The 19,805-nt window shown below is 42.0% G+C and overlaps 1 protein-coding gene across 2 annotated transcripts in view; it reads right to left on the reverse strand.

The window, feature by feature from the left end:
• The window catches only part of ZRANB3 (zinc finger RANBP2-type containing 3), a 115,987-nt gene that overhangs the window by 72,571 nt on the left and 23,611 nt on the right, over positions 1 to 19,805 (reverse strand). Inside the window, exons 6-8 of one of the 2 annotated variants that reach the window (XM_018561810.1) lie at positions 18,413 to 18,532; positions 12,799 to 12,918; positions 6,787 to 6,966 (exon numbers count right to left, since the gene is read on the reverse strand). In XM_018561810.1, the coding sequence (XP_018417312.1) occupies positions 6,787 to 6,966; positions 12,799 to 12,918; positions 18,413 to 18,532 (420 nt within the window). Of the gene's footprint in view, positions 1 to 6,786; positions 6,967 to 12,798; positions 12,919 to 18,412; positions 18,552 to 19,805 lie in introns of those variants that run through there. The other variant, XM_018561811.1, reaches the window with a different exon arrangement.

Below are 19,805 nucleotides of genomic sequence, written 5' to 3' on the forward strand. Positions count from 1 at the left end.
AACACCCCCCCCCAATTGCGCAAATCCACATAGCTGAACCGTGGTGGTCTTCTCCCTGCACCGTCCTGCTTCTCTTTTCTTTGTAATTTAGCATGCCTGTGCGTGGATCCAACTGCACACTTACAACACCCATTGACACAGATTTGTTAATGGGATGACTGCAAGTCCCATCTGCAAAAATGGCACTCGTAAATATCAATGAAGCACAAGCAAAAATCTGCTGGAGCCTGTACACTGCACCCATGTTGCAATGCTCGCAATTGCAATACTCTGCAGGCTTCATTGCAAGAATTTATTAAATGCTATTTTTTTTATTACTGTGGGTGCATTTATTACATTTTTGCTGAAGGCGGTAAATGCCCTTTAACGAGTGCTGAGATAAATCTGTTGTCTACTCAGGGATAGTAATGCATTTTTTTTTTAACAGCCCTCATACTAATAGATTTGAACAGAGAGGAGAACAATAGGGTGTGTGTTTCGTATTATTGAAGACCTTCCATGTGCACCTTTGCTTTGCTATTTATAAATTTATTTGTGCGGTTGCTATTTTTGTGTAGCTTGACAATAAGGTGCACAAGCCTGCATGCATCATCAGCAAGTATGGTCGGGTTGCCACCTTATACAGATATAATGAAAACTATAAAAATTGTTAAAAAAAATTCAAGCTGTTGCTGCTGACTGGTTAGCAGTGGAAAATCAGCACCAGTCGTTTTATTTAAACCTACACCGCGTATGCTCTCGACTGTGCTCTGTGTCTCCGCTGCAGGGAACTATTCAACATGGCCATTCCAAGACTGAATTTTCCATTGTGATGTTAATCTAGTCACTGACAGGCTTTGGGTAGTTACCCGGCCTAATTAGTGAACTCTTGCATATCCAAGCAATCATTTGTTGGTGGCAAAGTGGAGCCTGGATTCCGGTGCACCTGTGTTATATAACAAGTGGTGTCATCATTTCAAGCTCTGGTATAAAACACGCAACCACCTTGACACATACTACACATACATATATATATTTTTTTAAATGTGTAAGAATGTGAATGCGGTACAGTGGGCTTTTCCATTCACCAGTCAACCCCCTTCCACCCCCCACCCCCCTTCCACATCCCATTGTCTTCTCTTTATTGAATGACAAAACACACCGTGTTTTGGTTAATATTTAATAACAGTGTTTCAAATTAGATCCCCTTTTATTAGCAGGGGGGGAATTGATCTAATTCATGTACTGGAGGGAAAAATGAGCTTGCAAAATCACCTTTCTACATTTTCTGAGTTAATGAGCTGCATTGCCAACCTTTTTTTTCTTTTCTTTACAGCTTTATGCACACATTTGTAAAATTACGGCTTGGAAATGTTAACCTGTAGAGCAATGTGTACAGGAAGCATTCCTAAAGATTACAACAAGCATTAGGCAGCTTGATCCCTTCTAGTCCAACTTCATGGAACATTATTTCTATAGGGCAGGGGTCTGTAGGGCAAGGGTAGCCAAACTTCAGCTCTCCAGCTGTGGTGATACTGCAAATCCCACTATGCCTCTGCGAGTCATGGCTGCAGCTGTCAAGAGTCTTGCAATGCCTCATGGCACTTGTAGTTTAAAACAGCTGGAAGACAAAAGTTTGCATACCCCTGCTATAGGGTGAAACTGTACCATTTACTATTACATTTATTTATTATTAGTATTTATATAGCGCAGCGCTTTACATAGCACACATTCACATCAGTCCCTGCCCTCGAGGAGCTTACAATCTAAGGTCCCTATCTCACATGCACACATACACCAATTTAGACAGGAGCCAAATAACCTTCCAGCATGTCTTTGGAGTGTGGGAGAAAACTGGAGTACCCGAAGTAAACCCACCAAGCACAGGAGAACTTGCAAACTCTACGCAGATAGTGTCCTGTAAGTAAAGTAAACCCATGCAAGCACAGGGAGAGCATGCAAACTCCACACATATAGTGTCGTCTAGTTACATAGTTAGTCAGGTTGAAAAAAGACATATGTCCATCGAGTTCAACCTATAGGAGGTATGAAAACAAAAAGCTTAAACTGAACTCTATGCCCACAATTACCCCCTGTTGATCCAAAGGAAGGGAACAAAAACCCAATAAAGCATAGTTCAAATCTGCTCCAACATGGGAAAAAAAATTCCTTACTGATTCCATAAGGAAATCAGATATTCCGTGGATCAACAATCTCTGATGCTCAATATACCTATAAGAACTCAATATCCAGTAAGTAAAGTAAACCCATGCAAACTCCATGCAGATAGTGTCCTGACCAGGATTTAAACCAGGGACCCCCAGTACTGCAAGGCAGAAGTGCTAACATCCACGCCACTGTGTTGCCATACATGATAGGTGCTTATCCTAACACACTGCTACAAATCTATGCGATATAAGCATTATTTGAGAACCATATTGCCTACACTGACTGTATTCAACGGTTTCATTTATAGCCACATTTATAATTTGTTGCACGTTAGCATGCGTCAAGCAGCAGCTGAGAACTCTATCTACTACATTTTTGCTAATTGTGGTCATTGTATTTTCATCTGTCCATATAGACCATTCGCTGATTATCATCACTTGCTAGGAAACAACCGTAAATTATTTACAAAATGCTCTCCGTGTACACCGTTTGCTGGACACGAGCATCTGTCAGAATTACCTTCTGCCGTTGATTTAATACAACTTTATTTCCACAAGTCTGATCCGAATGTCTCTATATGGAATTATCTCTATGTGAAACCGCTTTACTTCATTAGAGGACTGACTCTGTTCATGACAACCTATATTTTTTCTTCAATCAGCGAAGTGATGTTGACTGCTTTATTTTATAGAAGATGATATTGACGGAGGGAAGGAATCTTTTCTAACAACTTTTATTTGTTATCTTCATACTTATGATTTGCAACAAAGTGTCTTGCCTGAGACTTATATTAAGAGATCTTCCGTCTACTAACATGCTATAGAACCAATCCATGCGGCTTTGGTTAATCAATGGGATTGACGCATTTCTTTCTCAATTATTACTCTACAAGGTTTTACATTCCCGTGTTGGATTTCAGGTAATAATGATCTATTATATTCAGGAATAATCTTCAACATGCAAGTGGTAAGATGCGATAACTGTGGACAGCTATGTTTTAATTGGACAGCTATGTGTCAATTGAATGAATAAGGTGGCCATTATAATAATTCCATTTGGGTAGACCTGTGAAGTCTAACAAGTGATGTTCCCTTTTACAATAGGGTGGTTGAGATTTGGGGTTACTATAGATATTGGACCTTTTGGGCGATAGGTAGAACTAAATACCAAACCAAAACTTTTTGTTTTTGTTGTTTGATAGAGTTAGGGCCCATTCACACAATGTCCAGATCATCTCCAGACCAGACCCGATTGTTGCCAGACCCAAAATGCATCCCTATGCTATTTCTGGCCTGCGCACCAGCGCAGTCCGTTCCAGACCAGACCAGACCAGACAAATACTGCTTGTCTTATTTTGTCTGGTCTGGCATGCACTGGAATGCATAAAAACACACCAAAACGGCATACAACCGCACTGGAACGCACCTGTAAGACCATTTTAAGCTAAAGAAAAAAATTCCAAACGCGGCAAAATCGCGGTTGAAAACGCAACAAACCGCAATGCACTGCATTCCAGATCTGGTCCGGAAAATGGTGTGAACCTACCCTAAGGGAGGGCTATAACCTCTGTTAGATTTTTTTATTCCCATGGGGGAGATTTCCCTTCACTTTCTGTCCAATAGCCACAACGGGAAGTGAGAGCAAACCCCTCCAAAGTGATGGGAATTCCTGGTGGTCAGCAGGGTCACCAGAACTAGGTCCCCATTGAAAGATTTCCTATTCCTGTTTTGGTGACAACCTAAAATTTGTGATTTTCTTTCCCTTTTAGTGATAATGGTCACCAGGACAAATAATGGGGGTGAATCACCCTAATTGGGGCAGAGACAGCAATATAAACCTGGCAGGGATTTTAATCCTTCAACACTCTATCCAAGACTAAAAAGAAAGGTTTTGGCTTCAGTTGCACATTCATAAAAAAGTATATTTACATATCTACATGTAGTGGTGACTGTATAAGATATTTCAGTCATAGGTTTAGATATGAAGGCATCAGTCTACACAGTGAGCTCCAGTCTCCACAAAGAATATTCTTTTTGATTACATCTCCCGGATGGTATCAGGATCTCTTGTTTAGCAATAAAAGAGGTCCTAGCCTTTCCCAGGCCTGCTAAAAACAATTTCTATTGCCATTGTTTCCCTATTGGATAGACTTCTTTAACCCCACTCCGTCTCTGGGCAGGAAGTGATACAAATGTAAATATGATCAGTGTAAATGTAAATTCTAACGTTTGTTTCTTTGTTTCATTTGCAATATTATCAGTATATCAGGGCAGTCATTTTGGTATATTTACATATCTAGACATCCGTGTGTGTTAACTGTTCCTCTTTCCGAACGGCAGTGTATCAGACTACACATGCTGACAGACAAGCAACACTGTTGCAATAATACCTCAAACGGCAAGTCAAGGAAAACAAGCTAAAAGTAACACTAAACTCAGGAGTTAAATCTTAAAAAAAGCTTTCACGTACCTTAAAGCGGACCTTTACACTCAAAAATCAAATTCTACCAATGCATCCCTCTATGTATGATGAATAATAATAATAATAACATAGATATGTCAGGTGTAAAATGCTGTGATTATGAAATACTTTAGACATGCAGAGCATTCACTTCCTGCTTTGAAAGGGCAAAATGACTTCAGTTTGGCCAAAGTAATGCACACTGGGAATGCCTTGTCATTTGCAGAGCATTGCTGGGAAATCTCATCTGTAATCTCAGGAGATCTCAGGGAAAGGCATTTCCCTCACCTGAGATGATGTGCATGGTCACATGTCAAGTCACATGTGCCAGAAATCCAGGAAGTAAAAGGAGAGCTAGTAATCTACCCTTAGTTAACATGGCCACTGTCAGAAGACTGGGGAAGAAAAGAGAAATAAGGCAAAGAATACAAAGTCTACAAATATCTAGAAGTATGTGTTCGTAGATTGTCATTACCAAACATTTCTAAAGGTATCCTTGTTGTTATTTTAAAGATCGGGGTAAAGGTCCGCTTTAACCATTATCACAAATCTACCTTATTTGCATATCCCTCAGGAGCGAGCTTGGAGCGGTGCCTACTTTACAACACACACAGGGACCATGGGAAAAAAAGGAAGAGAGAAAGCAGGGATGCACCGATGTATCGGCAGAAAAATGGCACTTTCGGCATTATGCCAAAAGTGCCATTTTCGGCAGATATGTTTTGGCGGCCGATATATCGGTGCATCCCTACTTTAACCCCTTAGTCTGTTGTATTGGGACGCTGGCTGTTAATTGCCTCATTATTATCTGCTCTGGTAGTGTCTAATCTACATTAAAAAAAAGTTCTACCGTTACACTACTGTCTTCTGGGCAACCAATCAAAGTGATCATAATGAAAAATCTCCCAGCAGATAAATATGTAATAGATGCTTGAGTGCAATTTTAACATTTAACGTTTAGTGTCACTTTAAAGTGAATCTGTCACTGGTTTAAAAAGACATAACACTTTGCCCTCTTGCTGGCCACCCAGTCAATCTGCAATCTCTTAAAAAAGCCTAGATTGCTGAAGAACCTTATGTATCCAACACACACTGGAGTATCAGATGCCTGGCCACTCTGCATTCTGGGTTCTGTTCGCTGGACCCAATGTCAGTATACGCCAGTGTGTGTTGAATACATAAGGTTCTTCAGCAATCTAGGCTTTTCAAGAGATTGAAGATGGGCGGGGTGGCCAGCAAGATGGCAAAGAATTATGTCTTTTTAAACTAGTGACAGATTCACTTTAAAGTGACACTAAACGTTAAATCATAAAATCGCATTCAAGTATCTTAACTATTAACAAAAATCTATCTTATTTGTGTATCACTCGGCTGTAGATCCTCAAATCATCTCTAAATTGGTGCCAGTGAAAGTAACCAAAATGTGCAGCAGAGAACCAGACAACCGACACCATAAGAAGTGTGTCAGATGCTCAAGATCCTTTTGCAGCCATTGCTCTTCAAGAAAAAGAGGATCTGCAGTGTGGGTAGTGGGGCAGGTGAGTAGTAAAGTGCATGCCAAAAAACAAAAATTCAATATACTGGAGATTACCAGTCATTAGATGTGGTAGCTGTATTCATTTCCTTTTTAAATTGTTTTCCCTTTATTTTTAACTAGTGATCCAGACAGTAACACTTCCTGTCCCAGGGTGACATCGCTCTCTTACCATAATGTATCTATAAAGAAGCAACATTATCACCCTAGGCTGCTCTCCAGAATTTGGACTCAAAATACCACTCCCTCTCTTCAACTCCATTACATAGGGGGGAGAAGGCCGATTGCTCTGTTTGACATTTCGGGACATTGCACGAAAAGTGCAAGAAGGACACACCATGTTTGGCAGGATCAATGTGTATTTTTCTGTCCTTTCAGAAAATGAATGCAGCCTCCACATCAAAGGACTGGCACGCTGCAATTATTTTCTTTCCAGTGACATCATTTTTTAATTGTTCTTTTCTAGCGACAGGGTCACTTGAAAACTTTACAAGTAGTTAAAGTTCCTTTTGCTAGCAGATTAACCTTAGGCTGGGGAATTTATTTACAACACTTATGACTTGCCCCTCCTATGTCAACCTTTTGCTCGTGATAAATTAATGAGCAGCTTGCAACGTTTTCCTCTTATTTTAGACACTTGGTACCTTTCTGTTCAGCATCCCCCACATCAGAGTGTCAAGGGTCCCTTTGGCGATCAGATAATGAATGTGCACGGAGTTACTCTGTCCGATGCGGTGGGCTCGATCTTCGGCTTGCTTTATGTGGCCGGGGTCCCAGTAGAGCTCAGCAAAAACAACGTGAGTGGCAGCTGTGAACGTCAGTCCCTGAACCAGGAAATTAAACAAACACAACGGTCTCCAAAGGACATAATGGAATGAATTCAGAAACAACAAAACCAACAACATAATTATGCACTGATGTTCTTATTTGCTTTGTTATAATAGAAAACACTCCAACTTAAAATAGACTTTGCAAAAAAAAATAAAAAAATTACGGTCTAAAGATTGGCCACAGTTCTGATAAGAAAGTGTAATAGGCAATAACATTATCTGGGTTATATTCTGGCCCATTACCGCTTGAATTCTGCCATGGCAGGAAGAAAGTGTCAAAATGATAAGACAGTTCACTGTTCACCGTTTCTAAAATGGCCATCACATGATCACATTTTAGTCCAATTAACTGTTGGAGTGGAAGCTCAGGCAATTAGGAAGTAAATACTCCAAAGTGTGTCAATATAAACATAAGTACCAGAATACAGTTTACACAGGAAATACAAAGCATATGCGGACCACACATGGCTTTAATTTCTCTATTGGGTCACGGGAGTACAATTACTAATGTCCTCCTGTGACCCAAACTCAGCATATAGCAGGCTACCACCCTCTATATGCTGACAGCGCACAGCCATGCTGCAGCCGGAAAAGATTATGACAATATTGTCGGGATCCACCCCATTGCCTGATTGACAGTTGGCTCTGCCTCTCTAAAGCCAGCTGTGGCCGCCTCCTCCCCTGTCTGTCCCTCCAATGAGCACTGGAGGAATGGTGAGGGGAGGAGGGAATCCTTGCAGGGAGCGGTGACTGACAGTCACAGCACTCTGCAGAGTGAAGACCATGAGCTGAGCGATCAGCGGTTTGTGATCGCTCAGTTCTCGATAAATAGAGCCGACATTTGACAACTGCAGTGTCACACGTCTGAGATGAGTGTAATTTACTCTTCCTATAGTTCTCCTTTAAAGTGTATTTCCACTTTTGTAGTCAAAACTAAGAAACCCTCCACTATATGTTTGTTATGTTCCTATTCACATTACATATCTTAACCAGTTGACATCCGGGGTGTTAAACCCCCTTCCCATCCAGGCCATTTTTCAGTATTCAGCGCTGCGGTACTTTGACTGACATTTATTCCGTCATGCAACGCTGTACTGAAATTAATTTTATACCCTTTTTTGGGGACAGATAGAGCTTTCTTTTGGTGGACTTTTTAGATCTCTCCATTTATGATCTTGTCTCAATTTCAGTAACATCAGTCTAACAGAAACACTTAAGACAGACGAAGGATGTCATTATTAACATACAATGAGGGGAATTTATCCAAACTGGAGCAGACAAAATCTAGAGCAGCTGTGCATGCCAACCAATCAGCTTCTCTCTTTCATTTTTAAATCTTAACTGAACTAGAAGAGGGAAGCTGATTGGTTGCCATGCACAGCTGCTCCAGGTTTTGTCTGCTCCAGTTTAGTTAAATTCCCCCCAATGTCTTCAAGCCTTCATCCCTTTGTTAGGACAGCAGTCCTGCTCATCTAGTTTACAAATGATAATAAAATCAGCCAACACAGTAGAAGCAGGGCAACATTTTTTGAACCAAACCCCCCTCCCCCCAACATTGAGAACTAAGCAGGATTTTCAATCTTGGAATTAACAGAAAGAACATCTAAAAAAAAAGTAAGCAAGCTGCAAGTTTTAATTTTTTTTTTAAAGTTACGCTATGTGAATTGATGTAACAAACATAAAAGTAGGTGTTAACCCAATTTGTCTGCAAAAGTGGGAATACAAATTGAAAAGAACATTTTTGATTCTGTCTGTAAACCCACTGGTGAGACATCCTGTTATATCAGCAAGATAATATTACAAATTGGTAATGTAATGTCTAGCGTACAGAATTTGACATAGAATACTAATTTCCATGTCTACCCATCAGAGTTATTTAAAATTGTCCTTTTTCATAAATTTTTCAGCTATTATCTTTTTTTTTTTTTCCATTCTCCTAAATACATTTCATATTCTGTTATCCCTTGCTAAATGAAAATTCCATCCCTTCTCTGTATGGGGAAAATAAAAGAATAGGAAATGTTAAGGAGACAACTATTTTAGTTGCAAAAAACTAGAATAAAAAAAAGAGATTGCAATATGGCATCTCTTCCTAAATATACACCGAGTGGCCAGATTATTATGACATCAGTACTTCGTTGGGCCGCCTTGTGATGTTGAAAGGTGATGCGAGGAATCTGACACGGCACTGTTACCCTTCTGTTGTCTTGTACCAGTCTTGCCACTCTCCGTTCTGCCCTAACATTGACTAGTCGCTGACGGCCACAATTCGCACGTTCAGACCCAGATTTTCGGCTGACAGTCCGGTCTTTAAACACTTTAACAACAGCTGCTCTTGAACATTTAACGAATTCTGCTGTTTTGCTGATACTCGCTCCCTGGCTCCGAGCGCCAACAATCATCCCACGTTCAAAGGCTGTTAAATCGCGTTGTTTCCCCATATCTTCAGAAACAAATCACTTCTACTGTCGTGGTAAACAACCTGCTTCCCTATTTATAATGGTCTGGCCCTCTAGCAACTTCAGCACGAAATTATAGCTAATTTGCCTACAAATGTCAGGTGGTCATAATAATCTGGCCACTCAGTGTAGATCAGAATGTACATAAGGTGCAAATAAAGAAAAAAAAACACAAACACAAATGTAATATAAAGGGTTTTTGAAGTGCATTTCCACTTTCGCAGTACAGCTGAGATAACACCTACCTTCTATTTGATACATGTTACCATTTACATAGAATAATGTTAAAATAAATACATATTGCTACTTACCTTTTTAAAATTCTCTTTTCTGAAAAATCCTGCTTAGCTTAATTTTCTATGTAATATTTATGAGGGAGCAGGGCAGTTGTGTTTGCCATATTTAACCCTACCTGTGCTGCGCTGGCAGCCTTGAGTGTTACATTGTATACAAATGTGCCATCTCTCAGTCTCCTCTCTCTAGTCTATACATTATCACCACATTGCCATCTTTTCAAAGCAATAGGAAGTGCCCATAGACTCCTATGTATGATTCTGCTCCACATAAACAACTAAAAGGTAAGGAATATGTTTTCAATGTTTTTAGGTATGCTGTGTGAAGGGGAACATATAACAGTAGGGGTTTCTCAAATTTGACTGCAAAAGTGGAACTACACTTTCACCTTTGATTTAATAATAAACAGGCCTCATTCACACAGGGTGTCCTGCTCTTTACAGCGTGAAGGGACGTTTTATTTTAAGTGCCTGTAACTGCGAGAAGAAGCAGGCAGGCAGCTCATGTAAGTCTATGGAGACGGAGGAGTTGTGCCCCCTTCACATGCTGCTTACCGCAACTCAGAGTTTTGACAGCCGCACACAGAGACGGTGCACGGACCTGGATCCATCATGTATGCGTGTGAGGCCATACCCTGCATGTGTGCGGCTGTCAAAACTCGAAGCTGCAGAAAGCAGCATGTGGGGGTGAACAGCTCCTGCGCCTCCATAGAGTTAAATGAGCTGCCTGTACGCTTCTGCCCGCAGCTCCGGGCGCATTACAAATGGCCCTTCACGTTGGACGGAACAATACACTCATGTGAAGGAGGCCATGGAAGTAAGGTTTTAAATAGCTCACATGGGATATGCAAATTAGTCATGTATTTGAAATGTATTACAATAAACATTAATTATTTGAAACGTCAGATACAGAATAATGATGGTTTATTGGAATGAAAACATCTTTAGATGTAGAAAGAGAATGAAAAGGAACAGCAAAAAAGGACAAAAAATAAGGTTATAACCATATTCTATCTGGAACAAAATAAAAAAATCAATTAAAGTTTCCCTTTCCCCAAGTTAAATTGGATATATAACGATCGTGTGTTTTTAACGTGATCACAGGGAATTGAAGCTTATAGCACTTTAAAGGACTGTGTAAATGCTAGATGATCATGAACATCTGCCTCCCTGCTTATCCATGCGATAAAGCAGACCTGCATTGTCAATGAGTACTTAGTAGAGAAATTATGGAGAAAAAACAGAAGAAAACTACTACTAGGGTGAATAGGAAGAAGTTCATTACACACTAGATATCAACAATGGTTCTATATTATTAAAGTGACACTAATCTCAGGAGTTAAATCTTAAAAATACTATTCATACCTACCCATATGTTTGGTATTGTAGAACCAAATTATTAACATCTTTTGAAGTCATAGTGGTACTTAATAGACTAGTCATCATATTTTTTTAAAAGTATGGTTAAGGCAGTATGGGGACATAAGGGGCAACATGTGTTGGGGGTCTGTAATTGTAAAAAGGTTAAATTGACACTAAACTCAGGAGTTAAATCTTAAAAATACATTCAAGTACCTTCACTATTAACAACAATGTATCTTATTTGTGTATCACTCGACTGTAGATCCTCCAATCATCTCTGAATTGGTGCCAACACTGTCGTTCCTTCTGGAGGGGGGGGCTACTTTTGTTCCCCAAGGTCCCTGTGTGTGTTGTAAAGTAAACCAGCCCTCCAGCTGTGGTGAAACTACAAATCCCATGATGCATCTCTCTTCGGGAGTGGTGAGAATCTTGCAATGCCTCATGGGATTTGTAGTTCATCCACAGCTGGAGGGCCGGAGGTTTGCTACCCCTGCACTACAGGATGTACGAACCGGCGGGAGGAACCATTGCATGGGGCAGGGGTGGGTATTTGACTGATCCAACTGGTCAAAACACTTGCAGAGGCTGGTGAGTAGTGAAAAGGCCGGATTAACAGAGTCTACTGGAGCACCAGCTTCAGGCCCACCACTGAAAATAGACCCCAATTGATTAACATAGAGGCTACTTGAGCCCTAGCTTCAGGCCCACCACTGAAAATAGACCCCAATTGATTCAGTATGCCAGAAGGCAATCTGGGCCGGCCAGGATGATTACAATCAGGCAGAGGCCCCATCGGCACTCTAATCAGGCACATTAGGTGGCCCCTCATTGGGACCCAAACGATCGGCCGCCTGATTAGAAAACCGCCTCTGTTGCTTTTTAGGGTTGCCACCTGTCCGGAATTCACTCGTACAGTCCAGTTTTAAGTCCTGTATGTGCTGTTCCTGGGTTTTAGGCCAATTGAAACCCAAGCACAAGATGTCATGATGTCTTGGAGGGCACACTCCCTGTCTCTCCTCACTCTTTCTCTTCACTCATCCTCCTGTTCTCTCTCTCCTGGCCATCTCTCCACGCTTTCTCTCCTCACTCATCCTCCTGGCTCTCTCTCTCTCGTGGCTTTCTCCTCTCTCTCTCTTGTGGTTGTCTCACATAGTGTCCAAAAAAAAAAGGACATGACTGGCCGGAAAGGTAGGTGCATACCGGAAGTAGGTACCAGTCTTGCCACTCTCCGTTCTGCCCTAACATTGACTAGTCGCTGACGGCCACAATTCGCATGTTCAGACCCAGATTTTCGGCTGACAGTCCAGTCTTTAAACACTTTAACAACATCCGCTCTTGAACATTTAACGAATTCTGTTGTTTTGCTGATACTCGCTCCATGGCTCCGAGCGCCAACAATAATCCCACGTTCAAAGGCTGTTAAAATCGCGTTGTTTACCCGTATCTTCAGAAAACAAATCACTTCTACTGTCGTGGTAAACAACCTGCTTCCCTATTTACAATGGCCTGGCCCTCTAGCAACTTCAGAGCGAAATTATAGCTAATTTGCCTACAATCGTCAGGTTGTCATAATAATCTGGCCACTCAGTGTATACTGTAAATATTTCTTATGTATTGCTTCCCCTAAACCTTGAAACACCATCATCAGTTTTATGATACATCCCATGTGTACCATTCAAAATTTGTAGGTTTCATCATCAAGAGCTCCTCACCTGCCCAGCAGCCTGGATGCTCAGTATAGCCACCCTCGTGTCTGGGTCATTCTGAAACTGGTGCACAAGGTGTATTCTTTCCGATGATGGGACGCTGCCATCAATCCGGATATAACGAGCCTGGGAGGAAAAAAAGTTTATTTTGAAATCCTTGGCCTGTAAAAGTTATTTTTGTGTTCTATTTGATACAAAATGTGGTAAATATTAATCATTATAATTAATGTATGTTATTTTATTTTTTTAAAGAGACCAGTTTGGTACAGACTTCCTGTGTGTAGGGTACAGATGAAAGGGCGTATAATACCCTTCTTTCATTGCCTCAGTATGACAATACAGTGAAACTTAGAGCCTTGGTTGACGGGCTTTGTGTTTGTGTCAATGGTATCAGTTTGAGATGCTTCTGAGACCATTCAGAATTCATCGACAGCTGCATTTGACCTGCAGTTAACCTACTTCAAGAAGGTTTTTCCTATAGACTTGTATGAGAGTGCAAAAACCAGTTAAAGCAAACCACAGCTTATCAACAAAGGCTCCCATGTTAAAGCAACCCTTTCATTTGCCGATAGGAACTATTCAGCTAAGTTAGATCTCACTAGTTTATAAATCAGGCACTCTGCCCCCCCAAGGATCCAGTAAATCCCCAATTGGGTTCCACCCTCTTGCTTCCCACACAACATAGAAAAGTTGAAGCCAGGCATCAACCAAAGCCTCACTGTGCAAACATATGCCACAGATCTCTGAATACATCAACGACCATGAGGAGTGGTTAAAGACGGGTATGAGAGACTAGATTAGGGATAGGCAAACTCTGGCCCTACAAATTTCACCATGCATCTGCCTCATGCCTGTGGCTGTAGTAGTCTTGCAATGACTAATGGTACTTTTACTTGCACCACAGCTGGAGTGCCGAGGCTGCCTACCCCTGGACTAGATGGCGACTTACGGCAAAAAGTCAAATTCTGCATATCGAAAACAAACCCGCTAACTTTACATGTTCTCGGGAAAGGAAGAGTGTTTTTGAAAGAGTTGCTGGAGTGGATTACAGAAGAGAAAGGAAAGGTTCACTTTAAGTAAATGCAATGAAATCGCTCCAGGAGTGGAGCTTTGTTGGGGGATTATCCCCCCATTTGCTGCAACTACCGCTATTACAGCTTTACGGCTTAGCACACAGTTTTGGACTTCACCTTCCCTTCCTCAAGTGCTCCATGGGATAATAACCAGAATAATCCCGCAACGTTATTGATCTCCTGCAGCAAGGTCTATGGATGTGATTGATGACATCGGTAGTTCCTGGTTTGTTTTAGTTGAGGCTGCCCACAATGTATTGCTTGTTGCCTTTGGTGGTGTAATTGTTATATTCATCAGAAGATTTCTTCATCGTCATATTTATACACATGCCATGGTACGATTTTATTATATATCTACCAAGTGTATAGAATCGGACTTTTAAGGTACCCCTCAAAGCACAACCTTGTGTAACCTTTTCAAACAAAACTTCTTTTTATTTACACACACACACACAACAGATTAAAAATACACTCACTGGTCACTTTATTAGGTACACCTTCCTAGTATTGGGTTGGACCCCCTTTTGTCTTAAGAACTCCCTTAATTCTTCATGGCATAGATTCAACAAGGTGCTGGAAACATATTCCTGAGAGTTTGGTCCATACTTATTGACATGATAGCATCACGTAGTGGCTGCAAATGTGTCGGCTGCACACCCATGATGCGTATCTCCCATTCCAGCACATCTCAAAGGTGCTCTACTGGATTGAGATCGGGTGAGTTTGGAGGTCGTCTCAATTCAGGGAACTTATTATGTTCAAGAAACCAGTCTGAGATGATTTTAGCTTGTCACATAGCACGTTATCCTGCTGGAAGGAGGCATCTCTTTATCTCCTATAATTGCCTTGATGGGTGGACATCTATCTGGAGGAGTGGGTATTCCTAGATAGCCTGAATCTGCATGCAGATCACCTTAGGTAACGTTGAGACCTTCATGACTGAAAGAACTACTGTCAAAATTGAATGAATGAAAGAGATGGGCCAAGGACAGTCAAGCAGGGTAGGTAAGTGATAGATGATGCTGGATGTCGTTCAGCCAGGACAAAAAAGGGGAGCTCAGTCTGACTCTAGATTCTAATGCACATTATGAGAAGCTCGCAGTGTGCAGTAAAATCAGAGTAAGCAATTTCAGTCCAGGAGAGGAGCCAGTACAACTGTGCGGAAATGAGGGGAAGGCCGGAGTTCAGCTTTAATGCCACATCCTGCTACCTTCTTTGAAATTGCCTGTTCGCAATAATCTCCATTTATCATTGCAAGTCTTCTCCTTGCAGCTAGACTGCACATAATAAACACTTGGAAATGTTTATTTGCATATGGAAAGAGATGTAAATCGAGCAGGTGTGTTTACTTGCTTATGCGCGTCTATTATAACTATGAATTATAGTGCCATTTACCAAAGCTCCAGCAGACACAGACAGCCTTTAACAGAGGAACCCGATCGATACGTATAATGAGGTTAAGCACAAAGGAAGCTGCACATTGAAGGCATGTTGAAGAAAAATAAAGAGGGACTGCCTCGCAGAGCTTACGATTAAAGCAGGTTATTAATTAAACTGTCAGTAGCGGTTTATTGACCGTGGCTCTTTGACAACTCGCAATGCCGGGCTATTAATGGCCCGAAATCACTCCCAATTAAGATTTCAGCATCTCCCCCGGGACCTTCCAACGCAGTTTTAGTAAATATGAAAGGAGGAAGAGCTCCTCTGAACAATTACAGATAAATTCAGCAGTGACAGTCAGGAAGAAAATCCTGCCCAATTAATCCAAAGCCTTTAACAACAGATAGCGGAAGCAGCCATCTTGCAGTTTGCTTCCCAACAACTTAAAAAGAAAATAAAAAGACTTTGTCTTTAGAAATGGTGGCGAGATAAAAAGATGGGGCGTAAAGACAACAGAAAACATGAGCTGTCCTTGAGCACTAGTCCAGTAACTTTGCCTAGGCTAGGAGATGTCATTAGTCTGCTGCAGGCAGGAGGAAGCATTTCCTTTGTTCCCTCTCCCTCAGTGATCAGCCCGCAACACGTGTGTTGCAACTTACAAAGTGATAGGCTGCAGAAAGGGGCTGATCTGCATGGGCACCCCGGATTTAGAGGGCTCTGACATCTCTGAGCCAGCATCCAGGTAGAAGATTCTGATCCTACATGATTACAGAACAAATATGAACAATAAAAGCAGGTGGCTGTATGGTCAGGGGGAGTTCTGTGCACTCTATAAGTGGTGATGTGTAGACTTGCATATTACATAGCATGCGTGAACAGGAAATAAACATCTGTCGCTCTTCCATTTTACATCGACCAGCAACTTCAAATTCTGTCCACATGTGTTACTGCTTTTCTGATATATTTGAAGGGACAGCTGACAACAACAGGAAGATGGCCCCGCAAAGCCCTACTGACCTATAAACTGGCCACTTCCTTTTGAGAACATCTGTGTGACAAAACGCGTGAAGGCGGGGCTTGCTGAAGCTAGTGCGCATGCGGGACGACATGAGCAGATGCCGGCTTTTTAATACTTTTATGTAAGTGGATGTTTTAATAAAATTGTTGCATTGATTTACTACTCTATGAGCACTCTATATTTCTTTATGTTGGCGATGGTTCAACTATTGATGTATTGAGGAGAGATGACGGACTGAGGCGAATTGCAGGACAGTTATTGGCCGTGAAGTTAACATGCTGGATGGGATCGTGTTTTAATGGAATTCTAAACGCTGTTCGACCCTCTGGAAACAGAGAGTCAGTGAAATCTGGTGAGTGCTTTGGGGAGAGCACAGAGGGAATGCCAAGTTTGCACGGCACTCATGTGAATAGATCTTCACAGAAATAGGATTATTGCTGCTTGTCATTCACTTACGATGGACACTATTGCATTTACATAATTGGTGGTGGTAATACACTATTTTGCCAAAAGTATTGGGACGCCGGCCTTTACACGCACGTGAACATTATTGGCATCCCAGTCTTAGTCCGTAGGGTTCAATATTGAGTTGGCGTCCACAAGGTTTAAGAGTGTGTCTATGGGAATGTTGGACCATTTGTGAGGTCAGGTTCTGATGTTGGAGGAGAAGGCCGGGCTCCAAGTCTCGGCTCTAATTCATCCCAAAGGTGTTTCTATGGGGTTAGAGGTCAGGACTCTGTGCAGGCCAGTCAAGTTCCTCCACCCCAAACTTGCTCATCCATGTCTTTATGGACCTTGCTTTGTGCACTGGTTCGCAGTCATGTTGGAACAGGAAGGGGCCATAGTCACATGTCTAGTCATATGTGCCAGTAATCCAGGAAGTAAAAGAAAAGCTAGTAAAGTAGAAAGGAAAGTGAGCTGAATTAGATAATTTTTCCAAATCGGCTATGTTGTCCTAGATTGTTCACTTCTCCTGCCTTCTCCAAACTCGTCACCCTTTTGTGTATAGACCTGATACATCACCCAGTAAAGTATTTTTTGAAATTTTTGCAGAAGCACTTACAGTCGTCATGTTTCTAAACAGCTCAAACTCTCTCAGCTTGGCTTCCCTGAACTTCCACAAGTTCTGTCCCCGCTGCCTAACGTCATCAGAAGGTGTTAAATATGTAGTGTATGTTGTGCTTTTTGTTCTAGTTTAAAGCAGAACTCCGGGTACAATTTGTATTAACCCTTGCAGTGGGGCTACCCCTGCACTGTAAGGGTGCAGTGCTCGTTTTTGTCTAGGTTCAAAAATAAGAAAAGTTATACTCAGCTGATCCTCGGAGCTGGTGTTCTATCGAAAGCTCCAACTCGTAGAAATCTCCAACTACCTCACTGCCGGGTACTTTCAATTTGGAGATTTTCGACCAGACGGCGTTAGACTGCAAAACACAAAGACTGACGGAGCTCTGTACAGCTGCATTTTAACAATATTCAGCAGGTGGCAAACTCGACGAGTATTCTGAAAACGATATGCCCGCATGCGCACCGCAACTGTACAGAGCTCCAGTCTTTCTGAGCACCGGAAGTGAGGTAGTTAGAGATCTCGATGAGTTGGAGCATTCGATAGAACACTGGTTTGCTCTTAAACCTATCCCTTCCTCCTTGGTCCTCCTTCAGCGGCCTAAGGTCCCTGAGTCATCACATTCTATACACAGTGTATAGGACATGAGGATGCTGATGGACATAGCATCGCTGCAGCAGAGGAGACAGGCAGAAGGGAGGGATGTCACTGCCAGATCGGGTGAGTATATCTTTGTTATTTTTGAACCTAGATAACAATGAGCACTTAACCCTTGCAGTCCCGGGGTAGCCCCACTGCAGGGGTTATTAAAAATCTTACCCGGAGTTCTGCTTTAAATGATCGTATAAAAAACCACATGATGAGCATCTATTACACTTACACGCGGATTCTTTTTAAATGTACCATTTTACTGGCAGGGAGAATTATTACTGTTTATGGAACAATCTTTCATACGAGAGATTGTTCATGCAAAACATCGCTCATACCTCTGGCAAGCCCCGCGTGTGAGTAGGCGTAGCTCGGAGCTCTTCTGTAAATAACAAAATCACATGACTGACACTTGTATGGAGAGATGGATTAGGTTACCTTGTTCTCTATGGCAGCCTCTGTGCAGGCCTGCAGCATGGAGAGATGGTGCGCAAACACCAAGAACTTCAGCTTGTCATTCTCCAGCATCATTTTAACGTAATCCTTCACGGCCCCAGCCTGGGAAAAGAACAAATAAGTCTCAGTGCGCAATACAACTGATGCACGGCTGCCTGTGCCTAGTAATCTGCCACAGCTTCCAGATAAGTTAAACGTCCGTTGCTTTACTGCACGGGAGGAATGTCATGGACTGAGCTCTGCGTAACGTAATCTTGACAATAACACCGGTGGGATTATTTATTAAAACTGAACTCCAGGCGGACATAAAAGACACAAATGAATGCAGCTTTGTTATCCTAAATGTGTTTTTTTTATGCCAATGCAAACAGTGTAGGTACCTGATATCAGCCTCCTAAAATCCGCTATATAGCAGCACTCAGAAGGAAAAGCAGCCAATCACTCGTGCTGTAGTGCTCATGCTAATAAGGGACATGCTAATAGGAGGAGAAAGCAAAGTGACTGAGATGAGCTCATCAGTCTGACGCTTCTCCTGTAGACGTTCTGATGGGGCGTCAAACCAAATGGGTGAAAAATCCAAAGAGTATTTAATGATACAATTACAAAAGGAAAAAACAGCCAACACTCCCCCTTCATTAGGTCTTAAAACAATGACATGGGGACATAAAAGACCTTAAATTGTCCTGTTGGACTGTAGTTTATGCGATCAGTAACATTTATCCTTATACTGTCTCTTCATAAGGTGGGCAGGAGACCTGTAAATGAAAGTGACATCGCAGCAGAAAAAACAGGTCTCCTCCCCTGAGGGCTGTGCTGTGGGGCAGAGCTGTGTAAATCTCAGAATTGGATGGAGAGAAAGACAACGCCTTTTGTCAGGTAAAGCAGCTAACCCATGCATTTGATCTATGTATTTAGCTCTTTGCCTGGAGTTTAAAGTGACATTAAAGGATACATTTTTTCCCTCCCCCCCATGTTAATGTCAGCACTTACCTTAAATTAGGTCTCTTAATCCGATCTTCTTCTTCTTCTTTCCCCAGGTTTTCATCTGTCCCTCCAGCGGTGCGGCGGCTCTCCGATCCAGCGCTGACTCCTCTCTGCTAGCAGGCACTTCCGATCCCATGGTGTCCGCATGCAGGTGCACGCGTCCATAGACTTACCTTGCGTCTCTGCTCGTCTCCCGCCTGAGAATCCGAACTGCGCATGCGCACGCCCCAAGATGCTTTGCGGCCGCCCGAGCAGTTTCGTTTTCTCGGACGAGAGCGCGCAGCTGAAACAAGGTAAGTGTTAAGCACTGTTAAAGCGTTTTGTTTTTTTTTAACTTTTTGCCTATATCAACTGCTTGATAGCAGTAGATATAGGCAAAAAAACGGGAGGG

This window comes from Nanorana parkeri, unplaced genomic scaffold, assembly GCF_000935625.1.
Source record: "Nanorana parkeri isolate BGI_ZX_2015 unplaced genomic scaffold, ASM93562v1 scaffold545, whole genome shotgun sequence".
In the NCBI taxonomy this organism is placed as follows: Eukaryota; Metazoa; Chordata; class Amphibia; order Anura; family Dicroglossidae; genus Nanorana; species Nanorana parkeri.